Below are 25,173 nucleotides of genomic sequence, written 5' to 3' on the forward strand. Positions count from 1 at the left end.
AAGGAATATCACGACCTGCTTGAACAGATAATCCGTGCACTCGACGAGCTCAATGAACTGGAACGACTCATCGCGATGTGCAGAGGAAAGATTACGGAAGAACGCGAAGGCCATATTCACGATGTTCGCTCATTGTTCAAAGAGCTTGAAAACCAGAACAATTTGGGAATTCACCATCTAGACATCTTGAAGGTGATTCTGACTGAAATGGAGAACAGCGAGCTTCTCAAGGAAGTTGAAAAGTTCGAGGAACGAAGAAAGCAAGAGGCTGCGATCCAAAGGAAGAAAGGTAACTCTTTGTGTTTTTCTTTGACCATGGTAGCAGTCACAGGAGTGTAAAAGCTGTCCACACAAGCTAATCCAGATAACTATAATTTGTCTTCAATCCCATGGCCGCAATTTTCATCAACAAAGTTTGCATTTTGTGAAATCAAAGGGGTGTCTGGAAAAGTCTGGAAAACCCGAATAGTACGAATTAAGTCTCGAATAGTGCGAATAGTGTCGAACAGTAGCGAATAGTCGCGAATAGTGGTCAATAGTCACCGCTTTAGTTCAGATGCGTTGAAATTGATCACGAGGAGCAATAGTGTTTATACGCGGACGCTGCTAGATTCGACCAAGCACGTTCTGTGAAAAAACAGTAAAATACAAATGTGAGGCAAGTGTTCTGTGATTAGTTTATCAACTGAAAAGACACAAACGAGCTGCTCTGATAACCGATTATAAAACAACGTGTACAACATCTAAGTTTATATCTTGAGTTAATTAGTTATCCAAGTAAGCAAGAGAATTTCAGTGAATTTATTACCTTTTCTTCTCAGGATTAAGGCTAGGGCTGTCCATCGCCGACATTAAAGTGTATATGACACGAAAAATAATTTCTGCTTATTTGAAAGGCCTTTCAAAATACAGAAGAATGGCATTTTTCTTTTTGAAATAATTATCTTTTTTTGTTTTAGAGATATTGATATTTTTCTATTATGCAAATTAGAGCAGTGATGACATCATACTGTTTGCAACTAAAAAATGGTAAAATACTAAATAAACAATATCTCTAGAAATATTGAAGCAGCATTCTTGATGCTTGACACCACAAATGTGCATCACAAAAGAAACAAAATGACACCCTTAGTGCTATTGCCATAGCAACTCTTCCAGCTCCAGTCTCATTCTGTCAAAAAACCAATTATCCCCATTTGCAACCTCTAAAGTGAGACAAAGGGTCCTACTTGGAACAGACATAGTTCCCATATTGTCTTAACTCCCATCATTAGATTGGGTGGGGTAGATGGTTCTTGGTTTAAGACAAAAACTGGGAATTTCAGTCCAGCAGTAAAACTGTTGTCATGACAACAGCAGTAAGGGTGTCATTTTGTTTCTTTTGTAATGAACATTTGTGGTGCCAAGTTTCAAGATCACTGCTTCAATGTTTCCAGAGATATCGTTTATTCAGTATTTTCCACTTTTTAGTTGCAAACCTCATGATGTCATCACTGATCAAATTTGCATAATAGAAAATGCAATATCTCTAAAACGAAAAAGATATTTCAAAAAGAAAAATGCCATGCATCTGTATTTTGAAAGGCCTTGTTTACCGACCAAGTGGACAGTGCAGAATTCTGGTGTCACAGACATGACGAATATGAGCGAACTTTGAGGTTGTTGTTAGCCAGAGGGGAGGAATAAAGCCCTGATCAAGTAACTTTTGTTTGACTGGAGATTTGAAGATCCTACTAGATACAATGGGGAATTTTCGAGAAGCGCTTGCTGCTCAAACCCTTCGTGGAGAATAACAGATAAGATACTCCTCCAAGTCTCTCCACTGTAGACTGTATACAGAGAGAAGAACTCGTAAATCTATCATAAGTCAGTTGATCCAGTTACTGCAACTTAACGAAATGCAGGGTGTGTAGTAAGTGGAAGGTTCAATGTGCCCTGTCCAATTGCATTATGGTAAGAGCATAAAAAAATTGCAAGTTAATTAATCCTAGGAGGGTCATACCTTAGATTTCAAATTCCAGGTTTTACATTCTATTTGGTGATAACTGGATTCTGGAGAATGCTAATAGTGGCATCCTGGCTAGGAAGTCTAGATTACAGCATCAATAACCCTTGTATGGGGCAGTGACTCATATGCAACAGTATGTTGTTACACACATATGTTCAGTCATATCAGCAATATGCATATGGAAATCTGTGCGCCATTCAAACCACTCCATTATTGTAAATTAAAACCCATCAAAAACATATATTTAATTCCTGGGTCTTCCTTAAATATACATTACTAAATACATGTTTACCCTCTGCTTACCACAAGCCTAACATTTCATAAAGTTGTAGTAATTGGATCAACTCTTATGATAGATTCACAAGTTCTTCCCTGATCTGTAAACGGTCTACAGTGGAGAGACTTAGAGGAGTATCTTACCAGTCAGATCTCCGTGGAGGCTTTGGGCATCAAGCGCTTCTTGAAAATTCCCCATTGTATCTAATAGGATCTCCAAATCGCCAGTCGAACAAAAGTTACCTGATCAGGGCTTACTTCCTCCCCTCTAGCTAACAACAACCTTGAAGTTCACTCGTATTCGTCAAGTCTGTGACACCAGAAGGCAAGATTTCCGTATAACCCCCTACATTAAGTATGTATACCGCTCTTTGTTTAACCAAACAATAGCAGAAACAATAGAGCTCCTTTGAGACTCGCATTCTTTACGTCTAAAATATGGAAACTCGACCTATACATATCACTTTTCAACATTTTGATCCTGTTTGATGAGCATATTCGTCACCATTTCCCACTATTCGCGACTGTTTGCCACTAGTCACACTATTCATACTATTTGCTATTCATGATTCGCGACTATTCACTATTCACTATTCCGGTTTTCCAGACACCCGTAGCAAACCAGGTACCAAACCTGAGTCTTAAGTGGCAGTCCCGCTAAAAGTGGTCCGCTTGACTTCAGGACCAAAAATAATTTTCCCTCATTTTTTGTCAATGAAAAGGGTTTGGCACATATATATAAAAAAGCAATTTATTATCTTCCAATGAGATTAAATTTCGATAAACATTTCAAGATAAAAATGAGTGATAGACATTTTACACAACGTTTCGATGTCATCATGACATCATTATCAAGTGACAAGAAAATAACGGTTCAACAGTGTTATATATGCAGTGAGAGGTGTGATTGTTCATTAACATATTTGTTTAAACAAATAGTTTCGCGCGGATGGAATCCGATTGCGTGTTCAGGCTAGGTTTCTTCTTTCTAATAAACAGCATTTCGTAAATCAAACAATCCAGTTTTCCGTTGCATTTCTTTAGGACGGAAAAATTATTGGCAAGGTTGTCGATGTTATAAAGGCCGTGATCGTTCTTTAAATGCTTTCCGATTGCGGAGAACCTGTGTTCATCAATACGTTGGTGCAAATGCCGGCTGGTATACCCGACATACTCTGCATCGCACAGATCACATTGGTAATTATACACTACGCATTGTTGATTAATTAGAGGTGGTTTTGGTTCACGCATCTTGAGATCTTCACAGATTTTGCGACTCTTGAATACTGGTTGAAGAGTGTGACCGATTTTCTTGCTCAGGTCAGATAGTTGTTTTTTCACTGCATCGGCCAACGCTTGATCTTTAAATGGTAATACCACTCGGTGAACAGTATCTTTGTTGACTGGTAGTTGAAGTGGCACGAGAGGATCTTTGGTCATCATTGAGGTGACAAAGTGAGAAATGATGGAGTTAATTAGGCTTTCAGGGTACTTGAGGTTCGTAAACATCAGCTTCAGGCGATCACATTCAGTCACGAAAGACTCCCATGTGGATGACAGGTGAAAAGTACGGTTTAACATGGTTTTCACAAGAGATTTCTTGTACCTTTTGTCCACATGGCTTTGGTGATGGAGTAGTAGGCCGGTATTTGTTGGCTTCCGGTAAACACTGGTTTCCAGTTTGTGACCTTTCTTAAGTATTTCCATACCAATAAATGGTAGCTTGTTGTCAGAAGTTAGTTCCCTTGGGAAATTTATGGATGGGTGACAGTTGTTAAGTGTTGTTAAAAAGGCTTCTGCTGCTGGCACATCCTTCATCGTGGCAAGCGTGTCATCGACGTACCGCCTATAAAACTCTGGGAGCTTGTTGTCATGTGCTAATTTCTCTTCGAAGGAGCAGAGAAATGCGTTTGCTATAAAGGGTCCCAAAGGTGAGCCCATTGCCACTCCGTCAGTCTGTTCATAAAGCTTGCCATCGAACTGGAACAATTGGTTCGTAGTTGCTACTTCTAGAAGTTGAATCAGGTCAGGCTGGGTGATGTTTAACTTGTGTGTTTCATTAAACCAGTTGTTTACGAATGCTTTTTCGGCGATCATTTCGTTAGTTTCCTTAAGCGGTACATTAGTAAACAAAGACGTGACATCATAGGATACCAAAATGTCGTTTTCATCGACTTTTAGGTCTTGAATCTCTTCTGCAAATAATGTAAAAGTAAATAATGGCGGTCTGCAGAAATTAACCATAGCCGTCATGCTGATCCTTCAATAAATTCTGCCGCAGAGGTAGCACTAGGAGAAGAAGAAAATCGTAAGTTTTCATTACCATTTAATGGCAACTGAATCATGTACTACTGCCAAGACTATATGCCCGAATTTGAAAAACAACAACAACGAACACTTGCCGGTTGATTGCTGGGAAATGAACCTGAATGAACACGACACGCTTGAATGGAAATATGTTTGTGATGAATGATGGCCTTTACTTCTGTTTTGTGCTTGATACTTGTCTTTTAGTATCTTGCACAGCGCATATAATAAAATTTAGGGTCTGTTTATTGGGCCGTTTATACAACGAAAGCTGCACCAGCTTCGTCAAAATGTCACACAAGTTGTAACGTGACCAATTACTTGGGCGGGGGTACTCCCTTATATGGGCTATATAGGTATCTGTATGTGCGGCCCCAAAGGGTAGGGTTTTTGAGCCGTTTGGGTCATAAATAGGGTATTGATTTTGGCCATTTTGGTTATAAATTGGGTATGGTTTTAGCACTCTAGTCTTGAATTGGGTATGTTTCTTAGCAGAAGCTACTTTTTCATCATTATCAATAAGACCTTCAACAAAAGCCCTTCACAACGTATGTTTAGGGCAACTGTGTCAGCGGCAACGGTCATCAATAGGCTATCAAATTTTTGGTCAGGTCATAAATAGGGTAGCAAAAAATGCAGATTTTGGTCATAAAGAGGGTAAGGGTTTCGGGAAGTGGGCTGCACACCCTCACTCAACTTTTCTGGAAGTATCCCCCCCCCAGACCAATTACCAGCTATGGACAGGAGGGGTCGAGAGCAAATCCCCTGCCCTGCGCGCACCGATCATTAGATTTGGCAAGATTTTCTCATTTCAATATTGATAACGAAAAAGCCACCCATTAATTTTTTGGATTAGTGCAATCTTTTCAGTATGACCGAACAACGACAATCATTGCACCTGTTCAATTTTTATCTACCTTTCCTTGGAAAATATAAGGAGTTGCTAATACATGAGGGCAGAGGAAGCAGACATGTACCTGAAATTCACTTTCCTTTCCTGTTATCAGCCGTTCGTTTTTCATAGAAAACACAATGAAAGAAAATCAAAAGACGGGGCCAAGACACCTTCCAAAAAATGTCCTTGTGTGACATCTTGACGAAGCTGGTGCAGCTTTCGTTGTATAAACAGCCCAATAAACAGATCCCAAAGTTTATTATATGCACTGTGCAAGATACTAAAAGACAAGCATCAAGCATAAAACAGAGGTAAAGGCCATCATTCATCGCAAAACATAGTTCCATTCAAGCGTGTCATGTTCATTCAGGTTCATTTCCCAGCGATCAACTGGCAAGTGTTTGTTGTTGTTGTTTTTCAAATTCAGGCATATAGCCCTCAAGCTCCCAGTAGTCTTGGCAGTAGTACAGGATTCAGTTGCCATTAAAAAGTAAATGAAAACTTACGATTTTCTTCTTCTCCTAGTGCTACCTCTGCGGCAGAATTTATTGAAGGATCAGCACAATGGCTACGGTTAATTTCTGCAGACCGCCATTATTTACTTTTGAAGTATCGCAAGTCTTGAGCATTCATCAACTTTAACGCAACCTTCACCTCAAAACTGGATCTAGAGTGTATATAAGTATTAAAGGAAGCTATTTGTCACTCAAAAGGTCAGCAAACGAACCTGAATGGAAGAAGATGTATCTTCACCGGGTGCAAGGGTTATGCAAATGAGCTTTGACATGAGCGATAGCTATGTAAACACACTGACTGTGGCAGATTTTAATCTGTTCTCGCATACAATCCAAGGAGATACCCATCGGTTTGAACTTATAGAACGGTTTATTAAGGTATGAAATTTACTGTGATGTGCTCTTTAGGCTTCATTTAGATCCAATTTTGAGATTTTCCCCCTCAAATTTGGCTGAATTTTAGTAGGTGATCAAAGGCCTCGGAGTAGGGTGTCTTCCAGCCTCGCTGGTAAGCTTAGAATTTTCCGAAAAGTTTCTATATTTTGTCAGTCAAAGTAATGAATGTACCTTAGAATTCGTGTGAAAACAAAATTCTGTGAGCTGCATTTTAGACAACGTAGCATGCTTCACAAAATCGGTGAATTTTACCTTTCTGATCACACTCGGCAACCTCAGTTCGGCCAACATTCAATTTTGGCTCGTAGCAAAGCAAAAATAAGGAATTGGAAAATAATAAATTGCTTTTTTATATGTATGTGCCAGACCTTTTTCACTGACAAAAAATGAAGGAAAATTAGTTTTCGGCCCGGAGTCAAGAGGAGCGCTTTTAGCGGGACTGCCACTTAATGCAAGCCATTCTTGGTCGCCAAAAGGGGGGTCATGGTCTCAGGCCAGGGGTGGGGCAGAAGACTCCTGAAATTTTTGTACTGGATCATCCAACAAAAAGTGACGTCACATCCAGTTTAAACGGTGCCGTGCAGCTCGTTTCACAAAGCGAAAAAATGGCGTTTCGATTGGGGAAGATTTTCCTCTATTTGCAAACCATCAGGTTCGTGTCCTTTCATACTGAGGATAGAAAGATGTTGCAGGCACATTTCTTCGACTTTTTAAGCAGAACTTTCGGCAAAAGAGAACAGTTTAGTATTGTTTTGAAGGAAAATAGCGGAGAGCCTTCTGTCATCGAATGGTGGATTTTACACATTTGCTAAACTGGTGTTGTTCTGACTTTTGGTTCTTATTGTTCGTGATTCGGTGATAACACTAAGTGCAATAGCCTATAATATTGACAACAACCTGGGTGAAGTATTGCTGGCCATAGTTTGCACTGTGTACTACGGGAACATGTTTAACAGAAGCCGTTTTTTTCTAAAAGTGAACACAGTTGAAGCTCTGTATCCACATGCGTGTGGTGGAAAATCGCTTACTCAAGGTTAGTATCCTATTTCTGTATCTCTTGTTGAATACTTGTTGAATTACTTGTTGAATACTTGAATTCTCTGTAAGAAATAATCGATGTTGAGAGCTAGAGCTAAATGCGTGCTTTGGGGATATCAGATTTTCCCAAAAAGATCAACAACGGGGTGAAGCAGTCCAGATGAGTAGAACTTTCGATTCCTTCAGTCATCCAGTGGTTAATTGTACATTCCTCTGTAATGTCTGAACTGCAATGCCGACCTGGGGATTAACTTCTTTGGGCAGTTCAAAAAGAGGGGGTTGGCCTGGTATGGTATATCCTTACCTCTTAAGTAACCCCCGCTTTTGACAGGTACCCACTTCTACTGTGACCAGGGGCAGGGGGTGGGGGTTACTCCCTTATATGCGCTATATAGGTATGTGTTGCCCCAAAGGGTATGGTTTTTCAGCCATTTTGGTCAAAAATACAGTATCAATTTTGGCCACTTTGGTCTTAAATAGGGTATGGGTTTTGTACTCTACCATAGTCTTGAATTCGGTAATGTTGTTTAGAAGAAGCTACTTTTTCATCATTATTGATCAGACCATAAACAAAAGGCCTTCAAAATGTATGTTTAGTGGCAACTGTGTCACTGGCAATGGTTGTAAATAGGTTGTCCAATTTTTGGTCTGGTCATAAATAGGGTAGGGAAAATTGCAGATTTTGGTGATCAAAAGAGTAAGGGTTTTGGGAGGTGGGCCACACACCCCCACCAAATTTTTCTGGGAGTACCCCCCCCCCCCTTCCTGGGTACTGTAAAGTAAGGTAAAGGTAAAATCTTTATTTAGACACGGTATTTCCTTCAGGACTATACAATATTTATTTATTTAAAAGTGGTTCATAATTAAATGCTGGACAGAATTCAAATTTTATCTTGTAATTAGCTTTAACGAGAACATCTCTCTTTCTATTCAACAATTGGACTATGAGTTCCAGACCTCTTTGAGGTGATAGTTTGAGGCTGTATCAACAGTATTATCACCTGGTGGGAATCTTGAACTCGCAATTCAATAATATTGTTAAGTAGAATTGTAAGATTTACCATTGTTTCTCTATCAAACTTCATACTTGGTGACAATCATACAATATGAAACTCTCATACTTGTAGGACATAATTAGTTAATTCAACTATTTTGAGATTTTAAAGTTATGTTCTATATCAAATTAACTCAACAAGAAATGCTGTGGGAACACAGGCTGCTGGTGGTTGTTTACAAAGCTTTTTTTTAGTTCTTCCAAAGATCTGTTTTCAACACCTCATCTTCTGTTAATCTGGTGGGGATACAATGTAGCTCTGTAGCAACAGGACCTTTGTTTATTATTTGATCAATGTTTAAATGCCATCTACCTTCCATCTCATAAAGAAAAAAGGAAAAATGGCTGTCTCATATGCATGGATCAAATAATTCATAAAGGTCAGTTGTGATTGCTCCATTGTGGATGGGCTGAAAATTCTAGCTTGGTTTGATCTTAAAGTGATTGTTTGCCGTTCATTTCCCCATGCAGTCGGCTGAATTTGACCCTGCATGATTATTCAGTTATTGATTATAGAATAATCAAATGTGCAAATATCCCTCTTTGTCCAAGTTTCTCTCAGTCATTCAATCACAGTGGGTTTTGCCGAGTTAATTTTGTCTTCTTTGTAAATTGATATTTCTGCTTTAAATTTTAAATCTAGGCATCACGTGACACTTTTCATGCCAAGGGTTGACCTTGTTAGCCAAGCCATAGTGTTTAAATAAAGAAAAGTTGTCCTGCCTGCAAGGGTGCCAAGGTGTGACACAAGCCAAGGTGAAACAACTGGCCCACCCCTGTTGTCTTGTGGGCGAGACGGGTTCATGATCCTAAATGTAAATGGTTGGTTGAATTCTTCAAAGAAATAAGTGAAAAGTTAGCTTGGCCAGGGTAACTCAGGAGAAGGGTTGTCTTGGGTACCCATGACCCTATAAATAGGCCCTAAGGGCCATTCTATTTTATTTCCACACTCTCTCTTCCTCTGTCGACAAGAGCTTTAGAAGGGGCTATGAAACTGTTATTTCTGCACTTTTATCTTTTCTGTTGGGTGGTAAATTCTGACTTATTTTGTGAGTGTGGCTTGGAGGAGGGGTGGGGTAGATAGAAAATGGAATATTTCTTGTCAGCTCTGGTCCCAAGTTGTGTGTTGTCCAACTGATTATGCAAACTATACTTCCAAAATCTTTATGGGTAGGTGTTTGAGAGGATCATCTTATATGTTCATCATTACAGTGGAACCCCGCCTTATGGCCACCCCATTCACACAGCCACCTTGTTATTACGGCCACTTTATTCTAGGTCGAAATTTAAAGAACCCCTTTAATATGGCCACACTGTTAATATGGTCAGATTTTTGTGGCCCATTGGCAACTGGATTAACAGAGTTCCACTGTAATTTAAAATTGTCAATTTTGGTTGTTTTGAAAATATTTGTACCTCATAGAGGTGAAAATGAATTTGCGCTATTATCCACAAAACAAAATTCTTTACTGTGCATTTTAGGGGTGATGTACGCAATTTACAATAAGCATCAGGTATCACTTTGAAGGTCACTCCAAAAAGCTTACTTTTTATGTCGTCACTTATAGCAAGAGAGTATTCAGCTTTTCCACTCACTGAAGTTTCAGCTTCTGAAGTGCCTGCTATCCTTAAGAAAGTCGTCTCGAAAGAAGCGACTTCGGAAGCCACCATTTTGCAACTGTCTTGGCAGCCAGACTGTGTTTACATTGTATGTGATGTCATTCAGTCTGACTTGAAATTGGCAGGAATGAGAAGAACCTGCAACTGACTTGCATCTTTCACAAGGTCAGCAAAATCTATTTTTTCCATGCAATTATCCACTTCCACTATCTTCAATGCTATCATTTCGGAGTTTGGAGCATGTTTGGCTCAAAATAATATGGCTCAAGAGCAGCCATAACCCAGAGTGGTCATCAAAAGACTTGTTAGAAGCCATTAGGGCAAAATCTCTCAGAAGGAATGACATCACAAAAACGCAGCCAGGCTGCTGAGTACTGCTTGAAATTGTGGCAACAATGTTCGAATTGTGGGCTTCTTTGCAGGTGAAGTTCATAAGGAAAACTTGCACTTTAGAGGCTGAAATTTTTGTGAGTGGCTAACCTTAAAGTGTAAGGTTTTCAAATAGCATTGAAAAAAATATGCATTTTTGGGCTGACCTTCTCCTTTAAATACATACATTAAGACTTAACTCAGTAGCAAGGTACCTCTTCTATGACCAGTAACAGTACATTGTTTACATGTATCCAAAAAAACAAAATATATATTGTCCAAACTCAGTCATGTTGGTAGTGTTAGTGTCTAATGAGTACCTGCAAGGAGCTAGTTTTACAATCTTTCTTGCAACTCTCCTCAATGTTCTGGGAGTCTCCCACCTACCATGTAGATCATCCAGTCCCCCAGACAAGTTTTAAACTATTGTCCAGATACAAGGGGCCATAGGCTCCTAGGGACAGTGCTTTAAAAGTGCTATTATGAGGAAATTTGCAGATGTGCTCCATAATACGAGCTTAACAGTTTTGTTACCATGGCAACATACTGGGTTTCAACCTTCTCTGATGTAGGCTTTTCTGGCCACCTTTGGCTTTCCATTTTGATATTTGTCAATGGTGCCTCATCTGCATGATCCAGCAAGCATATTAATATCTAAGGTCGAAGTTGTGGCCTCAGGTTAGAGGGGACTAGAAAAGAGTGAGTTGCCATTGGAAAATACAGGCTGTGTATAATTTTAATAGCCATAGGTGTGTTTCCAGTAGAACTATAAGCCTACCAACTTGATGTAATATTGGGTTGAGTCAGTATGACATTATCAGTCACCTCATTTGCATATTTTACACATTTTTTTTAAACTTAAATATCTTTGGAACTGATGCAGATATTTGCAAAAGGTTAACAGCATTTTTAATCTTTTGTGGGATTCTATGTGATACACTTACAAATTCTGATTCAAGGGGTGAAAGTTTAATGAGATAAGCATGTTAAAACATTGAGTTGAATTTATGCTGTTGGCAAAATTTTACTGTAAGACGTTGAAGAGAATTTTGGAGGGGAATTTGGTGTGGTTATTGAATTAACAGAGGTTGGTTTTGTTATTGATTTTGTCATTATCTTCTATATTTTTGAGGCAAAGTGGTTGTTGGCAAAAGCAAAACTGGCAGCGTCCTCACTGACCTGTGTTTAGATGTTTTCAGGTTTTTGTCTCTGACAATGAAGTTCAATTTAAAATGGTACTATGACGAAATTCGCATCTTTCCCATTGCATCCATTTTAAAACATAAACAAGTAACCTGTGTGAGAAGAAAAATGCTGTTTACTTTATTCAAATATCTCTTTTTGTTCCAGAGATATTCAAGTTTTTAAAATATGCCAATTAGCCCAGTGATGGCGTATAATTTAAGGTGTGTCAATGAGCGAGAGTATACAATTTGGCAAAGAATTTGTTATTTAAAAGAAAAGTACAAATTGATGTCAGTTTTTCCTGTGTTTGCGGATGAGTGTATGAGTGTATGCTATCGCCCTGTGGGTCCACAGCAACTGTGACAATGTTATGACAAAATTCATGATCAATAATGTTCAAGACAGATCCGATTCTTGGTCTTTTTGTGACTGATGGAGGTCTCTAAAAGTTCTCAGTTGTTGTTTAATTTTAGTGACTGTCATTTATGTTTGTATTTTCTTAGGTGGTTACCTCCTGGCATATACACCCCACACTGGCATACAATTCCTTGATTTAGATGATGCTGAACCTGCTTTTCCCATCTTTACCATACATGTAAGAGTGGACCTGTCCAAGTGTGATTTTTTTTACTGATAATGCAAATCGCAATAAAGATACAAAGCCTCTCTGGTGTGATTTCTTCCTTGACAGTGAAGTGTAACCTAACCAAAAGTTGCACTCTGTAAGAGGTTTACAAAAATTATAAAATATAGGAGCTCCTCTGAAAGAAGAGTTTGTTGTGTTTTTCTGTTCATTTTTTTTTTCTTTCGTTGAACATTTATATTTTCCTAATAAGCAGTTTCTTCACAACACACTTTAAGATTATAAATAGCCATACAAAATGACGTCTCTATTGCACCAGCCTGGCAGTGTCATTGTTGCTATTACCTGTTCCCAGACTTCCTTTTATGGCTGGGTGTTGGGGCATGATATTTTATTACTGCTTGCAAACAGTTTGTTAAGATCGCACATTGAAAGTGTGATGAATTAAAATAATTGAATTCTATGAGAGAGAATTGTCAGAATTGCTAGGGTTCTCCCATTCCCTGGAACTGAAATGTCTTGATGTAAGCTTGTATAGAGAAAGCACATTCAAAATATGGCAAAATTTGTGAGTAACCTTTCAAAATAAGCTGCAAATATGATAGTTAGGGATTAAAACATAAGGAACTTGGTCTGCAAACAAGGCAAATGAAAGGAATTGAAGAAATGAAAGGTGCATGCATGCTTGACCTCATAGGATCGGGGGGGGGGGTTATTGAAACTTTATGGTGTCGCTGACACTCAACACTGTTGAAACGGGAAAATAAATTAGATTATAACTGAAAAAAAAACTGGAGATGCCCAAATTACTGAATCGCCCATAAGAATATCTTCTTGTTTATTTTTAAGGGGTACACGGCCTGCCTATGTTAAAGGAAATGTTTACCAATGAAGGAATTGCCAAGGGAAAAGTTAAGATAACTTGTTCAAGGTTCTTAACCAATCGTAACAGAATTTATAACACCAGTTTGAGTCACAAGCAAGAACATGAATTTGCGTTAGTGTCGATCGGCAAGAAAGTTCCGCTGCGTTATGTTTGTGGGTCTATTCTTAAAGTGTGATACCATTAACACCTCTACATTTCTCTCAAGTGTTTGTCAAGGATAAATTTGAAAAATGGGCTTCTGTTAAATAGGTTCTCTCACGTCTAGAAAACTGACATTGCGCTTTTCTCTTAGTGTAATGCCTACCTAAGAGAATAGGATATTTGAATTGAGTGTAACTTACCTGCAATTCATTACTTCCACGCAAACAATGGCTCCTGTGGAATTCAGCGAGGAAGAAACGACAACATTTCGTAAAAACACACTCCTTCAAAACAGCGTGTTTTTTGAATAAATAATCGTTCTGTTCCTCGAACAAACGATATGATGAGGAAGACAACAAAATTTTGTTTATCATGGACACATAAAACGTTAGAAATATCCTGCCGATTACGAAATATTACCATTTTACTTACTAGGAGAACGATTATGTCGCATTCAAATTTGATTTTGCCGCTCAGCCCGCTTTTTTACCGGATGTGACATCACTTTTTGTTGGATGATCCAAACACAAAAAAAGTGCCAGGCGTTGCAGAGTGTTCTCCCCTGCCCCTGTCCCAGGCATTCCATGCGTAGAGAAGGGAAACTGGGGACAAGAATGCGATGGCTTGCTTTTATTGTGTGATCTTTCTTCCAGAACTAGGTAAAATAGAGAATGCAGGGCTATGTGAAGGAAGTTTTGGAAAGAATCACGCCTTATATGTTCATCTCACATACGAAGAAGTCGATCATTTTCAGAATGGGACGGTGCATGAATTATCTTGCTTGAAAGCCTGCCAAATAAGCAATGTTCAGGCTCATTTTTATGAGATGGTATTGACTCGGGGTATCCAATCGATGGAATCGAGAATCGATGACAATCGATATCAATCGATACCAATCAATATCAATCAATCAATTGATATTGATAATCGATGACCAATCGATGGCGAAGATTTGTGTGGTTATCGATTAGTATCGATTATCAATACCAATTGCTAGAAAAATTGGTATCGATTGGTATCGATTGGTTGCAGATTGACGGAACTGGAATCGATGCATAAAAAACACAACTTTGTATGCCGTAATTGTAAACACATTTCATTTTAATGTTAACAGAAGAACAACTCAGAAATATCTGCATGTAATGGCCAAAGAGGATCCACAAGCTCGGACTGTAGGTGGCTGAGCTGTCCACGATGGTTCACAACTTTAAATGCGTTTCCCCGTTCTCCCCTCTTCTTGTTTGCAGTTAACACTTCACCAACGTTCACCTCAAAATGGCCTTTGACGATGCACCTTATATTCAGTAAGGCCTCTACCCGGACGTGTTGTGTAGACATCATGACACGGAAAGGCAATGATGAGCAAGTGGGTAATTCGAGTACATGTGCATCCGGGTATATTCTTTGCGTTGAGAAGACTGAGTCGGAATTTGTTTTACCAATTTCGTCCCCAGGGTTTCCTAAAAATGGCGGATGATCGGACAGGTAGCGTGCGTGACATCTGTTAGAGGTTGCTGAGCCAATGGATAGCAATCGATGAATGGTTTTTGTGTGATTATCGATTGGTCATCGATTGGCCAATACCAATCGATACCAATTAACTAATTTTATCAATTGATATCGAATGATTGATTGAATTTTCGATCATCGGTTTCCATCAATTGGATACCCCAGGTATTGACAACAAATGAGCCATGTACAAGTTCAAACTACAAAAACACTGGCAAAAACTTTGACTACTGAATTAAAAACAAATGGCATCTCGGGTTCCCATTCACTACACTTTGACAGAATGTTTGTGACAGCAAAAGAAGGATAAAATAACATTTTATATTTCCCTGACAAACACACTGCCGCTGGATATCTCCTCAAGCGACAATTTGATGCAATTCAAGAGCAATCTTAAAACACATCTTTTTAGGAAAGCTTTTTACTACATAATTTATTATTGGTTAGTCAGTCATTTAGTTATTTAGGTAGGGAGGTAGGTAGGTAGGTAGGTAGTTAGTTAGTTAGTTAGTTAGTTACATAGTTAGTTAGTTAGTTAGTTTTTATAATAAGGTTTTATTATTCTTAGTTGTTATTCTGATTTTTACAGCTTAGTTATATTATTAGTTAGTTTCTTTTACTCATGTTTTATATATTTCTACGTTTTTTAATTAATTTTTATCGGTGAGATATTTTTAAATTCATTGTAAAGCACTATTGGATAGCAATAGAAATAGTGCTATATAAATAAAGTATTAATTTTATTGTTATTATTATTATTATTATTATTATTAAAGTGAGTGAAGTTAAGTGTAAATATGCACTCCCATTGAAACCCTTTTCTGGCTGTCAGGGGAAGAACTTTTACTTTTCCTAGATAATTTACTATTGGTTAGTCAGTCATTTAGTTATTGCGTTCGACGAAGTGGAACGCAAACCTAATTTTGACCTGTGGCTTTTCAGAGTTGGTTTCCCTGTGCATGGTTATAGGCTGAAAAACCCACATTCCTGTAAGGTTACCAAAATAGCCACCCCACTTGATTTTTGCAGGGGCATGTCATGGCCAGTAAACTGGTACCATTTAATGCTAAGACATGTGATAAGACATGTGGCGAACATGTGAGTATGTGAGCAGACCACGTGAGCTCATCTTTCCGATGGATCTTTCTTTGACTTCTTTCCATTCAGTCGCCGTACGCTTCGCTATTATCTGCTCTCAGCGTTAGATTTTAGTGAATTTGAATGCTTCGACGGTAGCATTTATCGAAATCTGAGGGAATTGTCCTTGTTTATTAACATGACTTGGCTTTGGGATGATAACCGTGGGAACAGCTACATTTTGATTGCATTTGTTGATTAGTTCCAGTTGCGACAGATAGCTCAGTCTTTATCCAGTCGAAATTTCATTGTTTGGAATCGGTGGAAAAGTACTCTGAAGGCAAGATCCATAAGACTACTTTATTCATCAGGGGAAATACTCGAATTAGTTGCACGGAGTTTGTTTATGATAAATGACCACGCAAAACGACCACGTGATTGCAAATGCTAGCTTAGAATAATTTAAATATTCTATGAAACTTGAGAGACTACAGAAACTGGCAGCATCACACAACATATCAAATTGTGACCTCTTCACTAGCATGGACTTTGACACTATGCATATCTGACTGTAAAACCTCGGTTGCAGCTGAGAAATGTTGATTTTAGCAATAGACAAAGGTTGAAAGTCAGCCAGTGAAGTCATTTATTTACGGTATATATATTAAAGTGAGAGCATCGAACGCACTTTCATAATCCCTGATTACTACTAGTTTAGGTAGGGAGTTAGTTAGTTAGTCAGTCAGTCAGTCAGTCAGTTAGTTAGTTAGTAAGTTTTCGTAATAGTGTTTTATTGTTCTTAGTTGTTATTCTGATTTTTACAGCTTAGTTATATTATTAGTTAGTTTCTTTTACTCATGTTTTATATATTTCTACGTTTTTTAATTAATTTTTATTGGTGAGATATTTTTAAATTCATTGTAAAGCACTATTGGATAGCAATAGAAATAGTGCTATATAAATAAAGTATTATTATTATTATTGTTATTATTATTATTATTATTATTATTAAAGTGAGTGAAGTTAAGTGTAAATATGCACTCCCATTGAAACCCTTTTCTGGCTGTCAGGGGAAGAAACATTCAAAATGGCAGAAGAACATGATCAACCCATGAGCTCAAAATTCTTAAGACTCAGGTTCTGAGGAATTCAATTTGTGAGACTCGTAATTAAAAAGTGTTTGTAACATAATTTTGGTCTGCTTTGTTTCAGCAAAAGCAGCTGCTTTTATTTCATCTGTTGGAAATACATTGACAGGTGGTGAGTCATTCAAATATATATTGTTCTCTGCATAACTTTTAAGAATTCATGGATTAATTTTTTTGCTAGTACAGTATGCGGCAATCTTTTAAGAGGTGGGGCCCAATTAAAAGGTCCAAAGGTTAATTGTTAATCTCCTTGAAAAGGCAAAAATGAAAAAGGCAGAACATTTGATACCAGATGAATGAATGGCTTTGCAGTAAAGTTTGTTACAGACTAGTCATTAGTTATTTGGGGGACCACTGTAATTCATAATGAAAGTGAAGAATGATCATCGCAGTTAATTTTCCAATTTAAGCAATTGGAAAGAAGAAGCCTGAAAAAATCAGGGCTTCAACGGGATTCAAACCCGTGACCTCCGCGATACCAGTGCGATGCTCTACCAACTGAGCTATGAAGCCACACATTCTTCACTTTCATCTACAACCACAGTTCATATATGAATTGTTTCATGTAAACTTCACATCATTTCACTCCTCACGGGATGATATGAACTCAATTAATTGACCTCGCTCCCAATGTGTGGCTTTATAGCTCAGTTGGTAGAGCATCGCACCGGTATCGCGGAGGTCACGGGTTTGAATCCCGTTGAAGCCCTGATTTTTTCAGGTTTCTTCTTTCCAATTGCTTAAATTGGAAAATTAACTGCGATGATCATTCTACACTTTCATCTACAACTGCAGTTCATATATGAATTATTTCATATTAACTTCACATCATTTCACTCCTCACGGGGTGATATGAACTCAATTAATTGACCTCGCTCCCAGTGTGTGGCTTCATAGCTCAGTTGGTAGAGCATCGCACCGGTATCGCGGAGGTCACGGGTTCGAATCCCGTTGAAGCCCTGATTTTTTCAGGCTTCTTCTTTCCAATTGCTTAAATTGGAAAATTAACTGCGATGATCATTCTTCACTTTCATCTACAACCGCAGTTCATATATGAATTATTTCATATAAACTTCACATAATTCATAATCTTTTAAATTATGGTCCATAAAGTTGTGAGCAGTGTTTTCAGGGAGAAATGTTATTTTTAAGAATGCGATTTGGGGTCTGCGCCATGAACATTCAAAGTAGCAGGAGAAAATGAAAGGTGTTTTAAAAAGAGTCTTTCAGAAGTCTTAATGGACATGCACCTCTTCTAGTTATGTCAAAATGTGGAATAATGTTACTTTTTATATTTCATGTAAAATGCTGCAAAAAGATATCTTAATGAAATCAGAAAACAATAACTAAAAATACTAATGAAATAATAAAATTACTGCCTCATAGGTAGTAATTTTCTTCACAGCTTTATATAAGAGACTGCTCTATCTGTTTCACCATTTGTTTTTATTTTCAAAGCGGGTGGGAGGGGGGGGGGGAGAGTGAAAAAAGGGAAGCCAAAATTCTTAAACCTCACTTTTTTAAAACCGTAAGGCCTATCCCCATGATAAATATGATCTGAATCCCATAGAACTGGTTTTTTTTCTGGAGAATGCTGCTTAGAACACTAGCTAGTTACATAAAATTGTGTTAAAATGAGTTCTCCTTGTATGTCCAGCATGTTATTCCAAATCCAGGAGAATATAAATGATATTGGGTATACCCTGTATATCCTGTTTGTTATTGTTGTTACCATCAGTAGCATAATTGTTATCATCACCAACAGGAAATGCATGGTCTCCAATCTACATGATAACATGGGGTTCATTCATCCAAGGATTAAGAAATTCATGTATCTAATGTAACATGTACATCTACTGCAGGATGCCATCCATAAAGAGACACTGAGTTGTGCTCTAGCTATAGACCACACGCCCATACCACATTTTACTCATTATAATGATGGCGATACTTAAAGTAGGGCATGGACCCCAGGGTGTGTGTCCCCTTTGTGAGTCCTTCTCTGACTTCCACCCCTATTACACGGATAAATGTTCTAATAATGAAACATGCTTGACCATTTCTGCGACTCATTGGGAGACAGGTTTTATGAAACATTCCCTCATGTACTGTGTGTTTCTGTTGGATTTCTCTGAGCTTGGGCAAATGATCCACTCTCAATAGTCTGCCAATCTATCTTCAACTCCATGATAACTTTCCGTTCTTGAATGTTTTGTTTTTCCTCAGTGCTGAACATCAAAACAGTATTCAAAGTGGTTGCAGGTGGTATAACAGTAGTCTCTACCATGGAGGTCTTGAGTCGTTGGAGCACGTTTGACCAGCTAGTCACTGCCGTTAATGCCTGCGTTCTTCCTGCTGGCACCAGTCTGGTGAATCTAAGTGATGGATGTGTGTGCCTCACAGTTCAGGCTGAAACTCTATCAGCTCTTACTACCTTGTGGAATTTATACCAAGATGGGACGCTGGAGAGGCGGCTGTACAACTTCTTTGTGACTGACGAAGTAAAAAAACGAGCAGGAGGAGAGACAGTTGAAGTGAATGTAGGCATCGAGGAAGAAGAATTCGGCAAAGCCTGTTGCGAATTGATCAGTGAAGTTCAAGGTAACTTAATTTCTTTAACTTCCTTCTCAATCAACTGAAACGTTTTATTTGCTAAAATCTATAACATCTTTATACCTGTCAACAAACTTGATTGATGAGGAAAAGGAAGAAAAACCCCCAACAATCTGGGAAATCTCAAACAGAAATGTTAAGCTTCAAATTGTAAACTTTCACAGGCTGGGTGGTTCCAACGGAAAAGATAAAAGCAGTAAAAGCAGAATGAAATCATGTTTTCATACTGGTATGGAACTCACATCGGTGTGAGTTTTCACATGTGAATTACACCTGCTAACATGTCAAATGCAACAGTGTTTATTATGTTTATATTTATTCAGGAATGAAACGGAAGTAGAGAAAAAGATTTTTCAGGGTAGTAATCGAGTTTCCATCACAGTAAGGGTAGCTGAATTGTCCAGCCTAGAGCCATATCTCTCTCCTCCACAGAGGCTAAAGGGGAGTCTAAAGGGGATTTTTTGGGTGGAGAGAATCCGCTGAACGATAAGCAGGATTGATCTAATGCTTCTAAAAAGCAACGTATTATGCAATAAAATTAACTTTGTGTTGATCTTTGCCATCAGCCACATGGAAATATTCAGATGAAACTAAGTTCAGTCTAGTTTGTGGAAATATAAATGATATGCCCACTGGGAATAATTTCAAACTTAAATAAAGAAATGTGTAAATATAATGTGGGCTTGCAATATTATACGCTTAAGGGATTTGAAGAGATTACAGAGATATTAGTGGAGCGACGGGATAGGAGGGGAAATTTTGCCTCGTACTAACATACAAGTGACTGAATGGACTTCACATAATAGTAACGTATTTCTATTCGTTACCTACGAGTATTGTTGATGGAAACTATTGTCAGGTCTGTAGTACGTCATGTCTCGTTCTTCTGCGACAAGTATTCATTGTTCTCAGGTGAAAGATTTTGCTCTGTTGCCAAGGTGGATCAACTGCAAGAGTCTGGTCAGGTAAACTAGGAAGAATCTATGTGATAGCTTTTGATTTAACTCCTTTCAGAGTCTCATGTAAAAGAAGAGGAAAGACTCGGAGAAAGACGTCGCAGGACCTCAGACTCTTTTCTTTGCTTCAAGCCAAATGAGGATGACATGACTTTGATGAAACTGAAACACGTGGAAAACAAATGGAATTTGGAAAGGCAGTCTCTAGAAGAAGAAATCGAAAAACTAAGAAGGGAGATTGCAGTGGTAGGAAATGCACAGAGGAGATTGTTTTGGCAAGAGGAAGAAAGTGGTAAGTGTAAGATTTATATTTTATACTTTTATTTAAAGTGCACCTAACCCCCAAATTTTTTTTTCGCTAAAACAAATCTAGACTTTCTTTGAAGCATTTGGGCGAAGAAATTTTTAAATTTGGTTGAATCCTCGATTTTCTATGCCCTTTCAAAGTCGCGATTAAGTGTTTCATGACCGCGTTTTAGGGAGTCTGGGGCGGCGGTACCTGATGACGTCTACCCAGGAACCAAACACAATAGCGCCTCAGTCAACTCTCTGTATTTGCTCGAGAAAATAGAACGCAAAACTAATCGTTCCGATGTATTTTGGGACTAAAACGTCCAAGTTTTGTCTCAGAATCATTTCTTTTTCGTCACTGGAGTCAGAGTTAAGTTTCGATTCGGAAGGCTCCGAAATAAACTTCGATCGAGCACGTTCGACGACTGTGAACTCACTGCTTAGAGCTTTGAGAGCAATTTACAATATTTCAAGCGACGACGGGGAAGACGTTTTTGTGGACGAGCTGCTTGTATATTAGGAATGGAAAGCTAGATACGAAGTGGAGGAGCAGGCAAACGAACAGCAGGAAAGAAAACTCAAGGACTGCTTTGGATGGTAATTTCGTCAACTAAACATAAGATTCCCACGCGTGTTTATAGCCCGTTTACATTTGTCCTTACCGAGAATGTATTTTGTCAAGGTTCTGTTAAATCCAGTTTGTGTTTTACTTTCAGTTGAATGCTTCATGCTTATAAGAGCGACGTACGTGTTGCAGTTTTCGAGACTTGATGACCTCCAAAACATTGGCTTCGATCGATTGAAAATCGTATTGTTTGGACCTGTATTTTTGAAGCTGCGGGAAGCAAGGCGGAAGGAAACATTTCATACAATTACCGATTTCACATTGTCACACGTTTTAAGTCGTAACTCCAAATAACCAATGTAAATTGTTCTCAAAGTTTGCAGTGAAATTCGTCGGATAAGCGAAAAGGATGTGTTCCCTAAGCGGTCCGCAGATAATGTTACGCGGTCATATTTTCGACGCTATTGCTCAGAATCTTTGTCGCACTGCTGATTTCCAAACCTTCGAAAAACTCTGTGAGTCTAACAATTTTGTTATCATGTAATTCTAGAGGATTAATCTTCGACTTTCATGTAAATCGAAAGAGAAATAAGTGTTGGTTAGCGGCGTACAGTTGCGATCTATTTACATATCAGTATAACGCTTCTTGATCATGACCGGATCACACAACTTTGCCGGTTATGTTATAAATATTGCGGGATTGGAAGATATAGGTTGTAAGTAGTATTTCTACAAATTTCTGGTTAGCTTTAAGCAGACAATTTATGAAAATAGAGTTCGAAAGTCTGCGGAACAAATTCCAGTGAGAGTTCTTCAATGGTTCTCACAGATTCAGTTCGCTTGTTTCGGTTCGACAAAATCAACCATCGTTTATGTCTTTATTGCACCATTAGCCGATCACCGTCAGTAAATTGTACAGTATATCTTTCTTTAAATCTGGAATATTGCTGCAACAGCCGATAGCACCTCTGGAAGGCGTTTTCTGCGCACTTTTCGAATGTGTATTGCACCATCCTGAAGGAAATGAGAGGAAATGAGATATCCAACCTTCCTGGGTAGACGTCACAAGAGCCGCTGGACCCATTCTCCTCAAACTCGGTCGTGAAACAAAATGGCGGTGTTTTGGAGCTATTTTCGAGATTTCGTCGTGGCACAGAAAATCGAGGATTTAACGGAATTCAAAAATTTTTTCGCAGAACTATTTCAAATACTAAGTAGATTCGTTCTAGCGAAAAAAAATTTTTGGGGTTAGGTGCACTTTAAATTTCAGTCTGTTTCTGGAGTCTCCAGAGCCAGAAAACCCTGTGGCAGCACAGTTAAATATATTTTTTTTATTGTGACATGAGGGAAGGTAGCAAATCCCACTCCACCAAAATTCAAAACAAAAAAACTGGCTTGCTTATGACATGATGAGAATTCGTTTTATGTGGCATTGACCTTAGGAAGTGGGTAGTTGTCAAGATAAAGTATAAAATTGCTCTATAATGGTCACATCTACTACTCAGGGGCAGGGGGACTCTCATATAAAAAGGAAGGAGGTGCTCATCATATCTTTTAGGAGATAAAAACGCTCTTTTGGTACCTTTTAGGGTATTCAGCCTCGTAAGGTCCATAGTAGTAGCTTTCGTGGTGCCTTTTAGGGTATTGAGCCAAAAAGATATGACAAGAAATAATGTTTTGTTTTAGAATTGGTACCGCTTAAGGGTGAAAAACATTTCAAGCCACGCCCACAAAACAGGATCTTGGTTTTTCAAAATTTCCAACGAACACCCTCGTCCTTTTTATTTGGGAGTCCCACCCCCGGGATCTTCTCTTTATTTGGTTGTCTTTAGACAAAACAGAAAGTTTGCATTTTCCCGACGACTACAGTCCTGTTGTCACATTGTTCCCTTACAAAATGGCTCACAAAATGGCTCAACCATATTTTATCTTATTTTTTATATTTATTTCAAGACAACTTTTCCTGTTTTTTGGAAAGTACTTATTTTTAAAACGATTGGAGGGGGTGTCATAGACTGAGAAGCCTGTTTTCTGGGATGGGCACGCCCATGACGGTTCTGTCTTCGTGTACCGGTACACAAGAACCGATACAAAAGAAAGTAAGACTTCTAGACAAAGGCAATACAATGTTTATTGCCTCGGTGTCTCCGTACACGAGGACTTAACCCTCTCCTTACACTGACTTGCATTAAGATAAGTTTGTTGTAAGTCCCTGCGTGTTGAACATAAAAGATTAATTTTATAACAGAATAGTGAATGATCAGTAAGTTTTAACAAGGTCTTTTCATTGTCCACTTGCGTTATCTTTAACAGCTCAAGAAACTGAAGGCCTTGAAAGACCTAGAGAAAGGCGTCAAGAAAATTCTGATTCTAGTTTGTATTGCCAGGGGAGGGATGAGGCGACTGCACAGAGTGAAAGGGGAGCAGAAACAAAACATCTGGACTCCGAGAAATATGAGTTCGTTCAGAGCTATCTACAGAACATCCAAGAGACACACAGTATGACAACAGAGACGAGTGACAGTGGAATGAGAACACATGGTGAACCATCTGATCTTGAGACGCAAGACATCTCTGGTAAAAATAATTTGTTAATAATTGATTGTTTGGGTTCACAAATATTAAACAATTATTAATCGAAAGGGATGTAAACAGCGCAGGTTATCAAGCCTCGGCTAGTTGCTACATTGAGGGTAATAATTGTCTTAGGATTGTAGTACTTTCTGAGCCTTAACGCCTGACGCCGCAAGTCCTTTTAAATTCTAGCAATGAAAGTTATGAAATGTTGAAAAGTCAGTGTAGTAATGCTGTTAATATTGGCTGGAAAGTGTAGCTAGCCTAAATTTGATACGAATGACTGATCAGAAGCTTCAGCTACTGACCAGTTGTTCTTTGATAATTAAAACTTAATTACTGCTTCTTCGTGAAACCAGTTACTTTTGTTTCTCATTGCATCTTAATGTTTCCCAAGGAGGAGCCAAGGGAAACATTGAGATTTGATAGAAACAAAATTACAGAGCATTTACTGAAACCGGGGCCACCCAGACGATGAAAACCAATCGGATGGCAGAACTAAAACAATAGATTCCAACATTTTCAAATCCAGCCAATCAAATCACCAGTACAAAACAATAAAGCGACTGTATTTTAGATTTTACATTTACCAATGTGATAAACTCATTAGGTTTGACCGTTTTCCACTATGAACACAGAAAACGTCATTTTTACGGTTGTTTAAAATCATAGAATAGTAGATTTTGACAATATTTTTACAAAATAAATTTCGCTCCTGTTTTCTGTGCGTGTTTCTATTTTTACACAGTTTTCGGTTATAATAAAAGCCTGGTTTTCACTAACGACACAAGCACAAGCACAAGCACAAGCGCAAGCGCAAACGCAAGCATTAGGGATGACCCAAGTGAAAACGAAATTCGACGCAAACGCAAGTACAAGCGAAATCATCTGAACTCTGCCATTTTGGAAAACTGGTTAGGCGCGAGCTAATCTGGATCCAGTGTTTTCACTGGCCAAACATAACCACGTGTGGTAAATATCCTTGTGCTTGTGTTATGCCTGAGCAGTATTTCGTTTTCATTTGTTGCAGTGCAAACGCAAGCAAAAGCGCAAGCACAAGAAAAAGGAAAAATCATGATGCTTGTGCTTGTGCTTGCGCTTGTGCCTCTGCCTGCATCAGGTCCGTTTTCACGGTGATATAAGAATTATTGTGCGCTTGCGCTTGGG

The 25,173-nt window shown here is 38.5% G+C and overlaps 3 protein-coding genes across 4 annotated transcripts in view; 2 read left to right on the plus strand and 1 right to left on the minus strand.

Annotated features, from left to right (window-relative positions):
- LOC145478802 (uncharacterized) overlaps positions 1 to 25,173 on the plus strand; it is a 210,952-nt gene that overhangs the window by 118,008 nt on the left and 67,771 nt on the right. The window lies entirely within an intron of this gene.
- Positions 1 to 25,173, plus strand: part of LOC145478800 (uncharacterized) — an 83,981-nt gene that overhangs the window by 3,172 nt on the left and 55,636 nt on the right. For both annotated transcript variants that reach the window (XM_081456971.1, XM_081456972.1), the window contains exons 1-5: positions 1 to 289; positions 17,072 to 17,119; positions 19,234 to 19,608; positions 20,635 to 20,868; positions 23,746 to 24,009. The exon at positions 1 to 289 is cut by the window's left edge and continues 3,172 nt beyond it. In XM_081456971.1, the coding sequence (XP_081313097.1) occupies positions 1 to 289; positions 17,072 to 17,119; positions 19,234 to 19,608; positions 20,635 to 20,868; positions 23,746 to 24,009 (1,210 nt within the window). The remainder of the gene's footprint in view (positions 290 to 17,071; positions 17,120 to 19,233; positions 19,609 to 20,634; positions 20,869 to 23,745; positions 24,010 to 25,173) is intronic.
- On the minus strand, positions 288 to 4,640 carry LOC145478824 (uncharacterized). The gene has a single exon (XM_081457002.1). It carries the CDS (start codon positions 4,535 to 4,537, stop codon positions 3,212 to 3,214), a length of 1,326 nt encoding a protein of 441 aa, XP_081313128.1. The 5' UTR covers positions 4,538 to 4,640; the 3' UTR covers positions 288 to 3,211.

Source organism: Orbicella franksi, chromosome 2 (assembly GCF_964199315.1).
Source record: "Orbicella franksi chromosome 2, jaOrbFran1.1, whole genome shotgun sequence".
Classification (NCBI taxonomy): Eukaryota; Metazoa; Cnidaria; class Anthozoa; order Scleractinia; family Merulinidae; genus Orbicella; species Orbicella franksi.

Excerpts from the sequence above, each read along its gene's own strand:
- LOC145478824 (XM_081457002.1), bottom strand. The coding sequence starts at position 4,537 with ATGACGGCTATGGTTAATTTCTGCAGACCGCCATTATTTACTTTTACA.